We start from the raw sequence: 18,833 nt of genomic DNA, 5'->3' as shown, positions 1-18,833 counted from the left end.
GAATGTGTCAATACTCCATGGTTCCGGACGCTGGCCTTCTGCCATGAGATGTTCAACCTGATAGTGTGGGCAGACTCTGAGACCCTGATGGGCAGGGCTGAAATTCTATAACCTCTCCATAAGCAGGTTAGCGTCGTCGGCATAATCTTGGGCAGTTAACACTTCTTGGGCAACCTGGATTCGGACATGTGGAGCAGCAAATCCGAATATCTAGCTGATAGTTTGACAAAATAATGCCGGGGCGAGAATGCATACCTGCTGCACACCCGAGGTTGTGTAGAAACACAGAGAAAGCCATGCACCAATGCAAACTCTTGTCAGTACTGGTGTGAAGACTGTGCATATCTGAAACGCCAAGTTGGCTCTGCATGAGACAAGGTGCTAACATGCAGACTGATTCAAATGCCACTTGGAAACGTGTGGTTAAATTCTCAGTGCAGCTCAACCAGAAGCCAAAGGGTAAGGACAGCTTCCATTGTGGACTGCTCAACAATGAAATCTGATCGCTGTGGATAATGTTTGTTAAGGTGTGGCTGCATCCTACCATGCAGAACATGAGCAAAAATCTTTCCAGAAACTGATAACAATGAGATCAGCCTGCAGCTGCTACATTTGGTGTAAGATTTTTCCTTTGTACATGGACACTTGTAATGCCATCTTTCCATTCTGCTGGCATTTTGCCTCATGCTCAGTTTTAAAAGCAGTTGATGCAGGCACATGTGCACCGATTCGAGGCATCTTTGAGCAGCTTGAATGGAATATCAGGTCCAGTAGCATGTCTATTCCATAACTTTTGGATAGCCTACTTCAGGTAATGGAGTACAGTCTTTGTCCCAAGTCTGCAGCCACACTGTTTGCTAGATCACGTAGCTTGGACAGTTGTGAGCAGGTATGTGGGTCAGCACACTTTCATAATGTGTTTTCTCTCTGTCCAGGACCTTGTCCATCAACAAGCAGGGACAGCCATTTAGTTTTGGGATGGGTATGTCAGAAAGCTGTTTATGGCTGCCAGCCAGATACAATGGCTCTGAAAGCAGGAGGCAGATTGTTGTAATTTAGGCTGGCCTCTGCTTCATCAGCCATGAAGTTGATGTAGATCTCATGGCCACATGTGGCCATGGCCCAGAAAATGCCTTTCAGCCTTCTACTTTCCTAGACACCTTCTTACTTGCATGCTCCTGTCTTCTTTGCTAATATATCAGAGGCCTCTTCAGAAAGCCAAGGTTTCTTGCAAAAGTGTCTGACATTGATTTTTCCAGCCATGGCATGCAATACAGCATTAGGTAAAACAAGTCCAGGTGATCTCCACATCATCTGATAGTGTACTGAGGTTACATATGTGATCCTCAACAGCCTTGTGTATTTCGCTGTTTCAACAGGATCCTCAGATAGATGCTGGATGTTGTACTGTTGGTGGACATCTGGCTTGTGAAGAGTTGGAAAATCCAGTGAGCTGTACAACTAGTCTATGATCTGAGTTTGCTGATGCTTCTAGACCTAGGGAGATTTCCCTATGGAGTGGTTTCTGATGAGGATGTGATTAAGTTCCTTCATGGCACATCCACTGTTTGAAAACTAAGGACAGTGATGGTTAAGCTGCCTAAACCAGAAACCCATGACAGACAAGCCCTCATGTGCACACAATGTCAAAAGCTGGATGGTATTGTCATTTGGGGAACCTGTACTGAAGGGCGCTGGCACAGTTTCACACCCATTTAATTTACAGCCAGTCACAGCATTGAAGTCTCCAAGCACTAGCGGAATTGACTGGCTTTGCTGCTAGCTGGTGGTAGAATGCATCCTTTTCTGCAAGTAATGCTCCTTCTGATGGTGGGAAGGCCATAATGACTGATGGCTCCAACACTGTCGTGGACACCTAAGTACAGAGTAAGTGTGAAGAGATGGGGTTCCGTGTGCTTAAAGTGGTCAGACAATCTCTAACAAAACACCACACCCTGATTTCAGTGTGGACCACTGGAGTGGAGAAAGGTTGATCCTTCCACAGTAACTTGATCACTTTGCGACAGATAGTCCTGTGACGTCAGCGATTTTGATCCTGAAATGGGTGAGTTCTTTGACAAGTGCTGTGTTGTATCTAGTGCCATTCAGTGTTAACATGTGCCATGTGACGATATGTAACACACCTCTAAGGTCTGATTTGGACTTCCAGAAAGTTGGAACTTTAAGTGTAACAGCTAAAATCCATCTTCAAAAGATGGATAAGAAATCTTTTTGCCAAAAGAAATAATTTGCTTATTCTCCTAAGGACATATATACAGTTACATTTTCATGGTTGACATCAGCCATTCTCAACCAGGGCTCTGTGGCGCCCCACAGGGCTGAAACCCCGAACCCTGGTGGAGCTGAAGCCAGGCACCCCAAGCTCTGGCAGGGCTGAAGCCAGGAGTGGAGCTGTGGGGATGACGCCCCGGCATCCAGTGGAGCCCTGAGGCCCACCTCCTTGCTGGGCCCTGGAGTTTCTGTAGCATATTACAGGGGGCCTCAAAGAAAAAGGTTGGTCTACATCACCCAACCATGAACAATAACCTTAGATGTTTATACTTAAACTGTGCACATTATGATAAGGTTAGTTAGCAACCTTAGAAAACTTACAAATATTCACATTAGCTTTGTTTTTGATTTCTGAAACCTGTTAGAAATGTCTTCACCATGTTGACTTGATTCTCTTTAAGTGCAAATTCTACGAAGATTTGTAAGTAAAATATGCAGTACCTTTTCAGATTAATAACTTCTGTGCTGAAGTTTGTAGATCTTGGTTAAGAATGCTTCAGAATGCTGGAGACAGTATTTCCTCTTCATATACCTAGACAGTGATCCCTCATGAAGCCCTCACTACTTCTGATTCGAACAGCAGACTTGTAAAGTTTGCAAGAGGCAGCAAGTGCCTCAGCAGCCTGATCTAATTCAAACTTGTTAGCAGAAGTTCTGAATACTACCAACAGCTAAAACTCCTCGTGATCTTTCTACAAAACTCCCACGATTCTCTGCCAGTGCTCAACAAAGCTGTCATTCATGCTAATTTTTACCTCTTCTCTCACATCCATTCCACATCTTAATCCTGACACTTTCACAAGATCTTTTCTTTCTGTCTCTCTCATCCAGACCCTAGGTCCTCCTCTCCAGTCTCCTAAACATCCACATCTCACCCACTTCAGCCCATACAAAATGAAGTTGTGATAGCCGTTTTTGCCTATGGCTCTATTCCCATCTTCCTGGTCTATAAATCCTTCCAATGACACCTTTTTCTACTGCTTCAGATACAAGATTCTTTTTCTCAATTTTAAGGCACTTCATGAATGTGCACAGGGACTTGGATCCTACTCTACACTCCTGCTTGTGGTTTCAAGAGTTAAAAAACCTTAAGAGCTACTAAAGTTTCCCCAATCTCATATGAAAGAGTCAAGACCTTAGTACTGCCAATCCCCAGAGTTCAAAAGTCATCAGTCAGACCTCTCAAAAATCTTTTTGTTGTTGTTGTTGTTTGGTTTTGAATCTATCTTGATTTAACTCCCCCTGTCAACTCCCAGTGCGCATGCAGCAGTAAGTGGTGCCATCACTCCCAAATTCATAGAATAATGCGATTTTGGTCCCCACTACAGACACTCTCACTGGCTGCCTGATGGAGTAAAGCTTACAGCTTCTCCCCAAACTCCAAAATAGTTATGTCCTCTTCTGTGCTCAGATCTGCCTGTCTTAAAGCTCATCAATTAATCATGCACCCTCCACCCTCACATCAAGTCTGCCCTAAGCCACATAGTGAAACTCTGCTCCTCCTGCAGCTCCAGGGGATCTTCACCTTCACTCCTCTTAGGCCTGGGGAGCAGCTACAGCAGGGCCCTCTTCTACCTCTCCCAGGGGTATGACAACAGGAGTGAATCCTTGAAGCTGTGAACACCCTTTTCCTTCATTAACGCTTCCCTTTCCCCCCCTCCCCCAATTCAGGAGGTCTTCACCACCAAGTGTTACAGGGATGAAGGAATAGGAGGGGAAGGAGCCAAGAGGAGCAGACTCATGTGTGACAGGAGGGTTTGTGGAAGATGCAGAGCCAATCTGTTCCCGATCCCCAGCCTCACAAACTCATCTGTCATGGGTGGGGGAAGAGAGGGATTGCTTGCTTCTTGATTGGCTGCTTTTCCCCAGGAAACAGGGAAGTGGGAGAAGGCAATCAGCTGTTTTACCACACACAGGGCTGAAATACACATGAAGGCTGAAGTGTCTAGTCTCAACACAAGAATTTCTCCAGCAGGGGCCAAAACTACATTACTTGTGATGAAATCACTAGGGCTACACATATTAGATCTTCAGAATAAGTATAATACCCACATTTGCTATGGAAGGTCAACAGGGGAAAAAGGGAGGAGGTGTTGCCTTGTATAGCAAAGATTTATAAACTTACACTGAGGTTGAGGCAGATGTGTTGAAAGAGGGTTCAGGTTACAGGCCCCCTAGCTGGGAGTGAAGCCTTTGCCTTTAACCCCTTCCCTACCTGGGGCAGCGGGGCTCAGGCTTTGTCCTGCAACCCTCCCATCCCCCCCAGGGCAGTGGGACTCAGGCAGGCTCAGGCTTCTGTCCCAACTCCTGAGGTCATGTAATAATTTATTGATGTCAGAAGAGGGTCACAGTAAAATGAAGTTTGAGAACCCCTGGTTAAGATAATACTTAGTTCTGCCTTGGTGAAAGGGACTGGATTAGATGACCTATTGAGGTCCCTTCCAGTCCTATGCTTTAATTATTCTAATTTAGGAAACATTTATGGCAGTTTAAAGGAAGTAGTACTTTTATGAATGCCCAACAACATGAGACTCCTCAAACAAGCAAAGAGTTCCTGTTTCTAAGTTCACAAAAATCACGTGTAATGACAAGTGAGGGTCAAATAGGGAGCAGATAAAGAGGGAGACCAAAGGCAAGATGAAAAAAAGATCATTTAGACTGGCACTTCTATATCTTGATAAACCAGCTTCTTATTTATTGACAAGTTAGCTATTATGCCCTTCACCTCATGCAGGCTTCACATCACAATTGAGTTTTTAGGAGGATTTGAACACAAAGATTAAGCAGAGAACAGGCAGAACTCTCCTGGAAACTATAATACAGAGACCACTTTTTAATAGCTAAAGAATTCTGTACTTAAACTTTGTCCCTTGTTTCAGAATTACAGTCTAAAAGAAAAGTTCATTGTAAATTGTTGAATTAGGAATGGGCAAAACTGCAGAAAAGCTTTCCACAAATTAAAAGCTATTTCCTAAAATCAAAGATTCACTTACGCAGAAAGCAGCTTTTCTGAGAAGGAGGTAAACAGTTTGACTTACAAGGGACAATGTCTCAACCACAACTATGGAAATACGTGTCTAGAGAAAATTCAACATATGATTTACGAGTTCATTAGGAACTGTTAACTTAAATGTTTTATACTTTAAGTGTAATGGTTTAGCTTAAATCCTAAAGCTTAAGCTTTTCCTGATATGATGTACTAATTCTAAACATTTAGTATGTATACTCGAGCTTACAGTACAGATTTTTGTACCTCATATGGTTAAAAAATGGGTAAAAATATTCCCGAACAGGTGGAGTTGCAAAGAAACTCCATACATTTTATTCAAACAAACCTTCCCATACTATAGCAATTTAACATCTCAGACATAACATCTATAGCACTGTAAAACTTAAAATATAATAGTAGCTTAAACAACCTCTCTCTTTTAAAATGCAAGTTTAAGCTTAAAGACACTACAAAAATATCACAAACTGTTAAACTTGTTTTTAAGGGAAGGGCTGTTTTAAATGTTCTGTGATTCAATTTTTGTATTAAAGGCAGCTGAAACTCAAACTGTAGCAAGATCTGAACTTTGGACTTATATGGTATTTATCTGCCTGAGGTCATATAACAAAAAACAAAAGCTACCATACCTTGGCAAAAAAGACTGTGAGATGTGTTTCACTGCCAAGTATCCAAATAGGAAACTTTGGAGATTTCAAGTAGGAGCCAACCTAGAAAAGATGCAGTAAAAACAAAATAACCAAACTAGCTTACAGCCCAATACCCCACCCCACATTTGTAATATTAAAAAATTAACATTCAGTCACAATTTGAAGGTAGTATTTAAAAACTTTACTAAATCTGTTTTTGATTATCATATCCCCTATTTAATAATTGGTGATCTGTAATTATGTAGGGATATTAAAGAAGGTACTAACAGTGATTCCCCCAAGTGACAGTGACCCCCCAGGTTCACCAAGTACAAAAATCTTTTACGTTCTTATGTTTAACTCGTAAGCTCCTGTCTGCAGAAAACACTGATTGTATCTGTCCTGTGAAAGATACTCTATTACTATCTAAAACTTACAAACAAGTTAATTGACTTTGTTCTTGAAGTAAACACTATGCTAGCCTTAAGCTGTAATTGATACAATGTAAACAAACAATCTCCCACCCTCTGTGATTAAGGGCCAGGAATCTCATAGGAATTAACACACACCCCAAAAGTGGTGGAGACAGTAAATTAAAATATAGTTAAGCTATGGAATGCATGTTGATGAATATTTGATGTACGTGAATGGTTAGGGAGGTGCCAGCCTGAAAAGGATCCATTGGCAAAAGAATGTCAAGTGGACCACCAGACAACCCCCGGAGGGTAAACTGGGATCCACCCCAAACACCTGGAAGGAATGTGCCACTTTAGACAGTGTGGAGCCACCAGGAAAGTGCCAACAACAGCAGGATGAAACAGTTCCCATAGACTAACACAGGAATTAATTCCTATAAAAATGGACTTAAGGATTTTGAGTCCCTAGTTCTGCTGCCAACCTCCTGGCCAGTAACTTGGCATGAGCAACTTCTAGGCTGGTAACTATAACACCTATACAGAACCTGAATGAATGATTGTGTGAATGAAAATCTGTGTGTGTGTGTGTGTGTGTGTGTGTGTGTGTGTGTGTGTGTGTGTGTGTGTAATAAGTAGTGATAGGAATAAGGAGTAAAACAATGTTGTTTGCTTTTATCTTTTGCCTTATTATTATATTTACAATAAATGTGGCATCTTTGCCTTATCCCTCTTAGTAAGATCCTGCTGGTTTTTATTATATTGGTATAACAATTTAGCCATGTAAATCCAACCATCAGCGAAATTAGATGGCACTAGACCCAATCCTGTGTAGCGTCAAGTGCCTTCAAACACCACTGAACTCAAGAACTGGTGGTACGCTCTAACTCTGAGGCCTAAGTTATTGTTCATGCTTGTAAAATAAATAAATAAATAAATAAATAAATAAATAAATAAGTTGGGGGGGGGGGTTAAAGCAACTGAATAGAGAGCCTTACAACATGAATGCAGTTTATTTATATTGAAAAGATCCTATTTAGAAGAACTTTTTTTTTTAAAGGTACAATTACCAACTTGTTTTGAAAAAGGAGGATTAAGTGACAACAAAGGTTTAGGTGTTTAAATTGATTAATGCAAAAGTAACTTGTTTGTAGACATAATTCTACATCTTAGGTGGCATATTAAATAAGTTTTTAAACTTGTCCCCTGAGAGAATGTGTCACACAATTTGGTCCAATTTAATAGGTGTGGCAGTTTCATCTTCAGAGATTGTACTGCTCAAACACTACTCCAAACTGTCCAGGAAAAAGTAGTATCAGATTCTCAGGATGTCAAAACTCCACTGTGTAATTTGGAAAACAATATAGCTGCTCCTGGCACACTGGGAGCAGATTTCAATAAGGGAAAGTGTCAGTCGGAGAAGGCAGCAATATCCCATCTTACAATCATAGAGACTAATCCTTCAAACGTTCATGCAAGTAACTGTACTTTTGTGTTTGTTTGTATATTCAGGCCCTTAAGGTAGAAGTCTATTTGGTTTATGCACTTGACTATGCATCCTGTGATTATAAACTCATTTATGTTACTTGACAAAAATAAAACAGACCAATCAGGCGCATTTCTTCATCCTTATTAAGCCAACCTAACATGATGGCCCCTCACTTCAGAAGTGAAAGCTCTCCCTACAAAGGCCAAGGGGCTATTGATGAGTTTAAGGCATCATACCGCCACATGCCCTACATGAGGAGCACTTATGCTTACCTTAGTCTACCACTGCATCTTTTTAATCTATTTTTATTAAAGTGATTAAACTTTGAAGAGACGTTCATGGTTTGTAGTCAATATTCTTTTAAATATATGCAAATTCTACACAATTCTCTATACACCATTAGCCAAGTCAAAAGGATTCAGTGAGTATGAAACCAAACACCAACAAGCCAGCCTTTGACAAATGTTACCAGAACAAAAGTGCATGCCAAATAGACAGAAAACATTAACAAAACATCCAAAATATTACAAGTGTACTGAAAAGCATACTAATGCCCCTTCAATAAAATCTTAGTGTTGAAGACTTATGTTCTGTATCACCACATACCAAAATAGCCAGAGTTTGCATTTAAGTAGATTTTGATATATGCAGTGATGCACACATGAAGTTAGCATCCAGGCCTTGGATGTCAATGTTTTTGGCATAGAGAAATAGTAATAAGTAAATATCCAAGCAATTTTTTTTTTAAATCTAGGAGTTACAGCACAGACTGGAACAAGCAAGTTACAATACATAAAATCACAAGACACCTTGGATTTAATTGTAAGTATAAAACAGTGCCAGCTTCTACTTACATTAAAGTTGCTGCAAAGCAGTTCCTTTGTAAAAAGCAAATCTAAGAGCTACCTACCAATGCACAAATAATGAACCACACCAATGTAGCTTTAAAATATATCACTACTAAAATGGTACATCTGCCAAAATTACACATTTTGGCTATTCCATTTTTGTCTTTATTTCCCGCAAGACTGAAGTATGGGTTTTTTTAATTTAACAAACGGACTAGCTAGTATCTACTCCTCCCTCCTTTTTTTTTTTTTTAAATTCTGGTACAAATTAGAGCATTCAGCTCTTCATAAAACGCATGTTTTTTTGAGCAAGGTTGGAATATTACATTTAAACATTCTTTTGGCTAAGAAAAGAGCAAAAATACATAAATTAGTTATTCTATTAAAGACAAGAATAAACTGTTCATTCTTAATGTTTACTCATCATAAGACACGTATTGACATGCCTAACAACAAAGAGAATGTTATTTTATTAGACTTTTAGTCTTGGTTTCATTTTGAGACTAGAAATACTACAAACCAATAACTCTTGGACTGTACTCTTCAACAGTTTAGGATGAAGTGCCTACATGCAATATTTTCAGAAGAGGATGATGCACTAATGGAATACTGCTAAGGAGCAACTCGCAAGAGAAAGATCATTTTTAAAATGATGGGAAAAAAGGCAGCTTACCTTACAGTATCTTAGAGATTCCATTAATGTCAAAAAACCTACAGTTGCCTGTTTACGTATACCAAGTAGTTCTGTTTAAAAACAAAACCCAAACATTTTATTAGATAAGTTATTTTCTATTTTTTCCAAAAATGATATGGTTTAAGATACCTTATTTTAAAAAGACAAACAACTTAAACAAGTGCTGAAAAAGCAATGTCAGGCCAGGTCAACTGGACGCTTTAAAAAAATTCCAGGATGACTTTAGTCAAATCCCAAATTGTTTTTTCAATAAATGAATACAACCAAAATGAATTTTACTAGAAGTCTGCTGCTGACAGTCCTTTTAAAAAAGTGTAGATTTACAATAAAGCAAATTTTTCTGAAGTATTCTAGTATGCTCTAGAAAAAATAACACCCTGAAACTGCAGAATTTTTGAAAACAAAAGGAGAAAAAATTTCCACTTTTCTCTAATCATATTGACACTGTGGACAATACAAAATCAACTGGTTTTGAAATATTAGTTATTAATAAATGACTATTTCTCATTCCTTTTCCTGTGGAGAACTTCATTTTTAAATTACATTGCGAGCAACCACCAGCACTCAAGTATCAATGCTACTTTTCTGAAGTAGTACTATTTTTAAAGAAAGCCTCACAGTAAGAAAGAAAAATACTTCGAAGCCAATGAATCTTTGAAAAGTATAAGCTATACAGAACTAAAACTTGGACTTCAGCATCTTTAGAAATGTAGTTCCACTCTGAAAAGGACTAAAAATGGCTCTGAGGTCTCATGTTTATTGTCTCAATGAACCACAATGTGCAAAATTTGCAAATAAGAAACTATTTGCCTGAGCTGGACATTCTCTTGGATCTGAAAGTCAAGCTGAGTTATTTTCTACTCAAGAATAACTACTAGTAATGAACATTCTGCAGCCAAAAATACAGCATCCCTAGCTTTACACAGGTATGATTAAAATTTAGTAAACAAATCTGTTGATCAAAAGGGGTAGAATCCAGTTTTCACTCTAACAAGAATAAAAGCAATAAACATTTGTGACACAAAAGCAAGCATATGTCTGAACATACAGTGAGCATATCTGTTTGGTAAAGTCTTTAAGGTAATAACAGATTTAAAAGTTTATTAGAAAATGTTTAAAAATAAACGATACAGAGAGTATGAAAAGTCAGTTATTGATCATTGGGGGTAGCATGCAGAGTATAGGGGGATGCTAGTAGTTTGATATTGAACGGCACATAGCATATACAGTCTGCCATGTTCCCAATGCAGGGTGTACGGTGGGTGAGATCAAGATATAGTGCAGGTACATCGCTCATACATACAGGTTACAGACAGTCATGGGTAAAGATAAGCGGGCTGGGTAATGGGGATAAGATGACCTTCACATGGTGGAGTTCGGTTGGGTGGGTTCAGGGCTCAGGGGATAAAGTCCAGCAGGGGAGGTCCACAAGTTTCCTCCCCCTCGTGGGTTCACAGAGTCACACCGGCTCAGACTCGGTAATGGCGGTGGCCGGTGATGTGCTCTGTGTAAATGTCTCTAGACCATCGAATAGTGTCTGAGACCATTAGGCGTCTCATGAGCCGCGCGTAGCGACGGCCCACCCCACAGGTGCGAAGTACACGTTCATTACAGTGTTCCCAGGCACCCAAGGCCCCAACGATCAGAGCGTCGGTGTAGACCTCATAGCCTTTTGTCCGCAGGGCGTCCGCCAAGGGAGCGTATTTCTCAAGTTTGCGGGCTCGGGCTTCATGGAAAGCTGAGGTCCTGTTCTCGAACGGAATCGTCACATCAACGAGGATGATCTTTTTCCGGTCCTCGTCCGTGACGACGATGTCCGGGCGCAGTGGGCTGTCGGTGTCGGGGATGGTGCGGTTGACAGCGATCTCTCCCAGGTGTGGGGCGATGGCCTTCACTAGGCGGTCTTGGAAGGTGTTGTGGCGCAGCTGCCAGGCTCTGGCATGGGGCCTGCAGCTGCACAGGACGTGGGGTAGGGTCTCCATGGCGTACCCACACTTCCTGTAGCGCTTGTCCGGGTTCCCATTGCGGATGGCTCCATTGAGCGGGACGCAGTTCAGTCGGGCACGGTGTATGAAGCGCCAGTCAGCGAATCGGGTGAAGCTGCCCACAGGGAGGAACTGGTTGCTGGAGTCTCACTTGCTGTTGACCTCGAAGGCCTTGCCCTGGTCCGGTTTTTTCCTCAGGGTGTCCACATAGAGCGCGTGGACAGCAGCCTTCAGGGACTTCTCCAGCAAGCCTCTAGCTCCGGGGCTGACGATGGTGTTGCCCTCTGTCTCGATCTGTGGTACCAGGACTCCCAGCTCCCGCCGTTCCTCGCTCCACACCCAGTGGCAGCCCAGTTGCTTTCCCAGTCGGCGCGTGGCGTTGCGGATGCAGGTCCACAGCGAGGCCATGTCACCCCTGTCCCAGGCGAATTCGCCGTCCAGGGAACCGCTCAGGAAGGTGGCTACATCTTGGTCGGAAGGAGCTCTGCCTCTACTCAGCAAACAAACATCCGCAGCTGGCCTGATTCAGCTGGCTTGGGCTCAGTAGGCTCAGGCTGCAAGGCTGTAAAATGGTGGTGTATGCATTCGGGCTCAGGCTGGAGCCCAAGCTCTGGAAACCGGCAAGTGGGGAGGGTCTCAGAGCCCAGGCTCCCATCTGAGCCAAACATCTACACTGCAATTTTACAGCCCCACAAGCCTGAGTCAGCGGCCAGTGTTTAACTGCTATGCAGACATATCCAAAATCACTTTTCAAACAATTACACTGAAGCTGCTTCGATTTTGGGGAACTGTAGCTCTTAAATATATTTGATAGTAATAGTAATTCATAGACTCATAGACTCTAGGACTGGAAGGGACCTCGAGAGGTCATCGAGTCCAGTCCCCTGCCCTCATGGCAGGACCAAATACTGTCTAGACCATCCCTAAAAGACATTTATCTAACCTACTCTTAAATATCTCCAGAGATGGAGATTCCACAACTTCCCTAGGCAATCTATTCCAGTGTTTAACTACCCTGACAGTTAGGAACTTTTTCCTAACGTCCAACCTAAATCTCCCTTGCTGCAGTTTAAGCCCATTGCTTCTTGTTCTATCATTGGAGGCTAAGGTGAACAAGTTTTCTCCCTCCTCCTGATGACACCCTCATGTTATGATTATAAACTGTGATGCTGTCATGGTACAATTCCCTACTCTGAACCTTAGCATCCAAAAGATGGGGTACCAGCATGAATTCCTCTAAACTCAATTACCAGCTTAGAACCTGTAGCGCTGCCACCAACCAGGAATTCCAGTGCCTGGTACACTCTGGTCCCCACAAAACCTGGCCCGGGGACCCCCCAAGACCCAGACCCTCTGGATCTTAACACAAGGAAAGTAAACCCTTTCCCTCACCGTTGCCTCTCCCAGGCTTCCCCTCCCTGGGTTACCCTGGAAGATCACTGTGTGATTCAAACTCCTTGAATCACAAAACAGAGAAGACAATTCACCTTCCTCCCTCCTTCTCTTTCCCCCTCCCAGACTCTTCCTGAGATAAAGTAATCCTGGCACAGAGAGAAATCAGCCTCTCTCTCCCTCTTCCCTCCTTTCTCCCCACCAATTCCCTGGTGAATCCAGACCCAGTCCCCTGGGGTCTCATCAGAATAAAAAAAACAATTAGGTTCTTAAACAAGAAACTTTTAATTAAAGAGAGAAAAACAGTAAAAATGATCTTGTAAATTTAAGATAGAATAGGTACAGGGTTTTTTAGCTATAGGCACTGGGAATACCCTCCCAGCCTAAGTATACAAGTACAAATTAAAATCCTTTCAGCAAAAATACAAATTTGAACTCCTTCCAGTTAAATGCACATTTGCAAATAAAGAAAACAAACTTAGGCTTAATTCGCTTGATCTATCTAGTACTCACTATTTTGAACTTATAAGAGCCTGTATCAGGGAGATTGGAGAGAAACCTGGTTGCACGTCTGGTCCCTCTGAGCCCCCAGAGTGAACAACCACCAAAACTAACAACACAGCACAAAACTTCCCTCCCTGAAGATTTGAAAGTATCCTGTCCTCTGATTGGTCCTCTGGTCAGGTGACAGTCAGGCTCACTGTTCTCATTAACCCTTTCCAGGCAAAGAGATATGAAGCACTTCTGTTCTATTAACTCTGCATCTGTCATAAACAGATAAGTAATTCACCTACAGGCCAACTTCTGGGGTAACACTCTGATGAGAAAGAAAATTAATTTTTTTTTTTTTTACAATGTTTCAATTAGACTCAATCCCGCATTTTATGACAGTACTGTATGTGCTCTTATTTACTTGGGACACCAGGTGCAATGCGTTTTCAAGAACTTGCATTCAACACCTGTGCAGTAAATTGACTACAGGAATCGCATGAAAGAGTGTTAGTTTTTCCATGCATTTCCTTTATCTATCCATTCCAATAAATCAAAAAAGAAGATATTGGATAAGTTTGGCATGATGTGTTTCATTCATATAAGCTGGTTATTATGCATGATCTCCCTTTCCCAATGTTTTCCACAAACAGACTTCTTTGCTCCGAGTTGCCTAGGAAATGTATTCAGAAGATTCTACACCTTGTAGAATCAAAAGTTTATCACTAAGGGATCTTTCTGATTAACCTCTATTTTGGAGGTACCTTTGGACCACAGGCTGTTAAAATTCTTTCCAGGCTGACAATCAGCCAGACAGGAAAGAACTTGCTCATGCACTGGTACATTTGGGAGCTCAGGCAGCATACTTATTCACTTACAGCCCCATTGCTATATATGGCAATATACTGAGCAGAATCGCACTTTCCTTGGGAAGAAGTAAAAGTGGCAAGTCCAATTCAAAATCTAATAGAAGGTCTTTAGCCTCTCTTTAGAGCTAAAAAGCTTCCATGCATCAGATAATTTTAGCTGAATTAGACCCTAAGCAAACACAGGTAAATATCTAGCCTATCAAAAGGTCATAGCAATACAATAATCCCAGTTAATACCATATATCAAATTCCCTTAGTGAAAAAAAATCTAATATACACTGAAATCAATCTTAAAACGGTCCCTCAGATAAGGGCTTTTTGAAATGCAGTATAGTATAGTATCTTGCTTCTCTACTAGTGGGTGATTAAGGATAACTACATTTTTTAGGCAGAGATTATTTCCCTTCCAGCTTCAATACAGTATCTAGAGAGAAGCTGATTTTATAAAGTGAATGCCTAAACAAGCACTGAGTGAAAGATCCAGTGCAGGACAGAGAATTGGCTGCTACAGTGGTCGGCAACCTTTCAGAACCTTCATTTATTCACTCTTATTTAAGGTTTTGCGTGCCAGTAATACATTTTAATGTTTTTTAGAAGGTCTCTCTCTTCAAGTCTATATATTATATAACTAAACTAGTTTTGTATTGTAAAATAAACAAAGTTTTCAAAATGTTTAAGACGCTTCATTTAAAATTAAATTACAATGTTGATCTTACGCTGCCAGCCCGTTCAGCCCGCTGCTGGTCTGGGGTTTTGTTCACATAGGCTGGCAGCAGGCTGAGCGGGGCCTGCGGCCGGGACACCAGCTGGGAAGGGTACGGCAACCAGAACACCAGACCAGCAGCAGGCTGTGCAGGGCCTGCGGCCGGGACCCCAGCTGGGAAGGGTCTAGCAACCAGAACACCAGCAGCCTGTGCGGGGCCAGCGGCTGGGACCCCAGGCTAGCAGTAGGCTGAGCGGCTCAGCCCACTGCTGCTCAGGGGTTCCATTCGCCGGGCTCCTGCCAGCCGGGATCCTGGCTACCGGACCCACTCACCCTGCTGCTGGTCTGAGGTCCCGGCCCTGCCCACATACAGTGGGTACCTATCTTCTCCCTGGTTCTGGCCCATTCTCTTCCTCTCTCTGCACTGAGCTGAGGGTGAGAATGCATTGAACACAGGGCTGGGGGTGAAGGGTCTGGCCAGGAGCTAGAATGAGGGAGGGGGCTAAGGGTTGGGGCAGGAGGTTTGAGTGTGGGGGCACTTAGCTGGGCAGCTCCCATTTGGTGTGAGAGGTGCAGGTGGGAATGTGAGGAGGGGTGCAGGAGCTCCCGTTTGGTGCTCAGGGTGGGGGTGGGGATGCGTGGGGTGCATGGGATGTGGGGGGTGTGTGTGCAAGAGTCAGGACAGAGGGCTGGGGGCATGTGAAGAGGGTGCAGGTGCCAGGGCAGGAGGTGCTGGGTATGTGTGGGGGTGCCAGAGTCAGGGTTGGGGTGGGGGGGGGTGAAGGAGTCAACAGAGGACTGGGTGCATATGAGAAAGGTACAGGGCCCGGGGCAGAGGCCTGGGGTGTGGGGGGCGGGGTCAGGGCTCAGAGCAGAGACCTGTGGGAGGGGTGTCAGGGCTCAGGGTTGGGTGACTGCCCCCCTCAGAACCCCCAGCCCCTGTATTCCTTGTCCCCTGAATACCCCCTCCTGGGACCCCTGCTCCTAACTATCCCCCAGCACCCTATCCTCTATCTAAGCCTCCCTGCTCCTTGTCCCCTGACTGCCCCCTAGGACCCTACTCCCTATCTGTCCCGACTGCTCTGACCCTTAACCACACCCCGCCTCCCAGACTCCCATGCCTATCCAACCGCTCCCCACCCCAACAGCCCCCCCAAGAACTCCCGACTCATCCAACCCCCCCCCAGCTCCTTGTTCCCTGACCACCCCTCCAGAGACCCACACACACCCTAACTGTCCCCCCAGGACCCTCCTCCTTGCTCCCTGTCCCCTGACTGCCCTGACCCCTATCCACTCTTCACCCTCTAACAGACCCCGGGACTCCCATGCCCCATCCACCCCATCTGCTCCCTGACTGCCTCTTCCAGAGACTACCGCCCCTAGCCGCCCCCCTTTGGGATCCCATCCCCTATCCAACCCACCCTGCTCCCTGACTGCCCCGACCCCTTATCCAACCCCCCTGGCCCTCTTACCATGAGGCTCCAAGCAAAGCCAGATAGGCTGCCCTGCAGGAGCGCACAGCCCCGCCCCTCAGAGCGCTGCACACACGGCAGCAGGGCTCCAGATGGGCGAGGAGCATCTTTCCCTCCCCGCGGAGCCAAACACTGCCCCACGGGAGTGCGCAGCCCCGGCCCCGAAAGCGCTGCACGCGTGGTGGCAGGGCTCCAGGAGAAGGGAGGAAGGCAGGGGAGGGGCTGGCGGCTTGCTGAGCTCGGCCGGCTGCGCGGACCCTGCGGCTTGCCGCACCGGAAGGATTTTTAATAGCACACTGGAGTCCTGGCAGGCCACAGTGTGCCATTAAAAAAATTGGCTTGCATGCCGTCTTTGGCACATGTGCCATAGGTTGCCGACTCCTGGTCTCCTATTTTGAGACATTATGTCAGAAAGGAAACAGAAGAGATCCTCTGATAGTTGAGGGCTTTCACATAACCTGCTATGCTGACTTGGGCTCCTTGTCAGAAAATTAGTCCTTTTCTAAAAGAATTTTTGCAATTACTTTATTGAGTAGTTGGTGCAGTGCACTGCACCTTTTATAAGAGCACTTTTTTCTGTCTTTTATTGTGCTATACCTAGTGATACTACTTCAAGCTTAATGTTAAATGCCACCTTGTGTTGATATGAAATAATGCAGAAGTTCTGACATTACAGAGATTGTTTCTGAAAAGGCACAGCATTGTATATATTAATAAAATGTATTCTCTTTTTGCAGCTACTTCATTCAGATGCAAAAGGAGATTACTCACCCTGTACAGTAACTGAGGTTCTTCAAGATGTGTCCCCATGTGGGTGCTCCACTTTAGGTGTCAGTGAGTCCTGGCGCTGCTGATCAGAGACTTTTGATAGCAGTGCCTGATTGGGACATGCATGTGCAGTGACCGCCTTGTGGTATTGTTGGCGCTCACATGTCCAGATCCACTCAATTCTTACTCTATGTAAAGCTCATATACATAACTCTGTAGAGAGGAGAGGGTGGGTAGTGGAGCACCCACAGGGACACACATCTCGAATAACCTCTGTTACTGCACTAGGTGAGTAACCTTCTCTTCTTCTTAGAGTGCTGTCCCTGTGGGTGCTCCATTTTAGGTGACTATAGAGCAGAACCCCATTATGGAAGGTTGGGTTCCAGAGTAGGCTGCACAGTTAATGATAATATCATAAGGCCTAGTATTGCATCATTCTCAGAGCTTTTAATTATTGCATAGTTGTTTGTGAACATGTGTACTGAAGCCCAAGTGGCAGCCTGGCACATTTCTTTGACTGGGACATTATGTAGAAAAGCAGTCAAGATAGAAACGGCTCTCGTTGAATGGGCTCTGATCCCTGGTGGAAGTTCTCTCTTTTATTGCCGACAACACAGGTAGATGCAATAATCAAAATGGATTTTGATAGTCTGTTTTGAAATGGCTATGCCTTTTGATCGTCCAGTGGTGGTGGAGATGAAGAGTCTCGGTGACTTACGGAAATGTTTTGTTCTCTCTAGGTAGAATGCTAGTGCTCTTCTAACATCTAGTGTGGAGAACAGATTCCTGGGTAGACTCACATGACTTTAGGTAGAACGCAGGGAGGGAAATGTGTAAGTTGACTGAAATGGAATGATAAGGGTACCTTTGGTACGAATTAGGGTGCGGTCACATAGTTGGGCCATGAGGGCCCCGATCTCACCCATTCTACGTGCTGAGGTGATCGCAACTAGGAAAGCTACCTTCACTGATAGGTGTAGTAGTGAACAGGTAGTAAGGGGTTCGAAGGTGGCTCTGGTAAGTCCTCTGAGGACTAAGTTTAGATCCCATGCGGACTTCAGGATACATGTTCTGAATTCCTGCAAGAAAGCATTTTGTAATTGGATGCATGAAGGCTGTGAAGTGTGACACACACACTGAGTCCTGGTATTTCGGTGCCAAGAATGGGAGACCCTGGTGCGGAGGTTATCGGCATGTCTGGAGCCGAGGTCGTCAGTGCCGAGTAGATATGTTCAGGCACCTGTACTGGTGTCACTCTCTTGTGAGTGGTTTTGGTCGGTGCTGATGTTGGCGGTTTAGGTCTGGCAGGTACTTGCTCCCTAGGAGTCTGTACTGGGTTGGCATTGTTGTTTTCAGTGCTGTCAACACAGTGTCCTTCCTGGGAGAGGTCAGTGCCATGGAGGAGGAGGTGGCTGTCTTATGCCTGCCACTTGACTCCTTGCCTTTACCGTTCATACTCCCCGTGCAGGCGGTGCCAGAGATGCCTAGAGCACCGAATGTGCGCACCCTGCTGGCCATCAGCACCGACGGTAGTGATCTCACTGGAGACCGTTTTCTCTTTAACAGTTCTCCCTGCATCGGTGATGTTTCCCTTTTCCTCGATTTTTTGGAGGAAAGGGTTCTTGCTCTATCCAGGGAGGAGGTGTCTGGACAGTCCCTTCCTGGGGGTTTTCTAGCATCTGATGGAGTAAGGGATTTTTCCGTTAGACTAAAAATTATCCTAAGATCCCTGTCTCTCCTTGCTCTGGCTTTGAGGTTGTTGCAGTGGGCACATTTCTGGGGA

The 18,833-nt window shown here is 44.1% G+C and overlaps 1 protein-coding gene across 2 annotated transcripts in view; it reads right to left on the bottom strand.

Moving 5' to 3' along the window:
• MINDY3 (MINDY lysine 48 deubiquitinase 3) overlaps window positions 1-18,833 on the bottom strand; it is a 79,843-nt gene that overhangs the window by 37,637 nt on the left and 23,373 nt on the right. For both annotated transcript variants that reach the window (XM_030550458.1, XM_030550459.1), the window contains 2 exons: window positions 9,352-9,422; window positions 5,929-6,009 (listed from right to left, as the gene is read on the bottom strand). In XM_030550458.1, the coding sequence (XP_030406318.1) occupies window positions 5,929-6,009; window positions 9,352-9,422 (152 nt within the window). The remainder of the gene's footprint in view (window positions 1-5,928; window positions 6,010-9,351; window positions 9,423-18,833) is intronic.

Source organism: Gopherus evgoodei, chromosome 2 (assembly GCF_007399415.2).
Source record: "Gopherus evgoodei ecotype Sinaloan lineage chromosome 2, rGopEvg1_v1.p, whole genome shotgun sequence".
Lineage (NCBI taxonomy): Eukaryota > Metazoa > Chordata > Testudines > Testudinidae > Gopherus > Gopherus evgoodei.
This window is presented reverse-complemented; position numbering and strand designations above follow the sequence as displayed.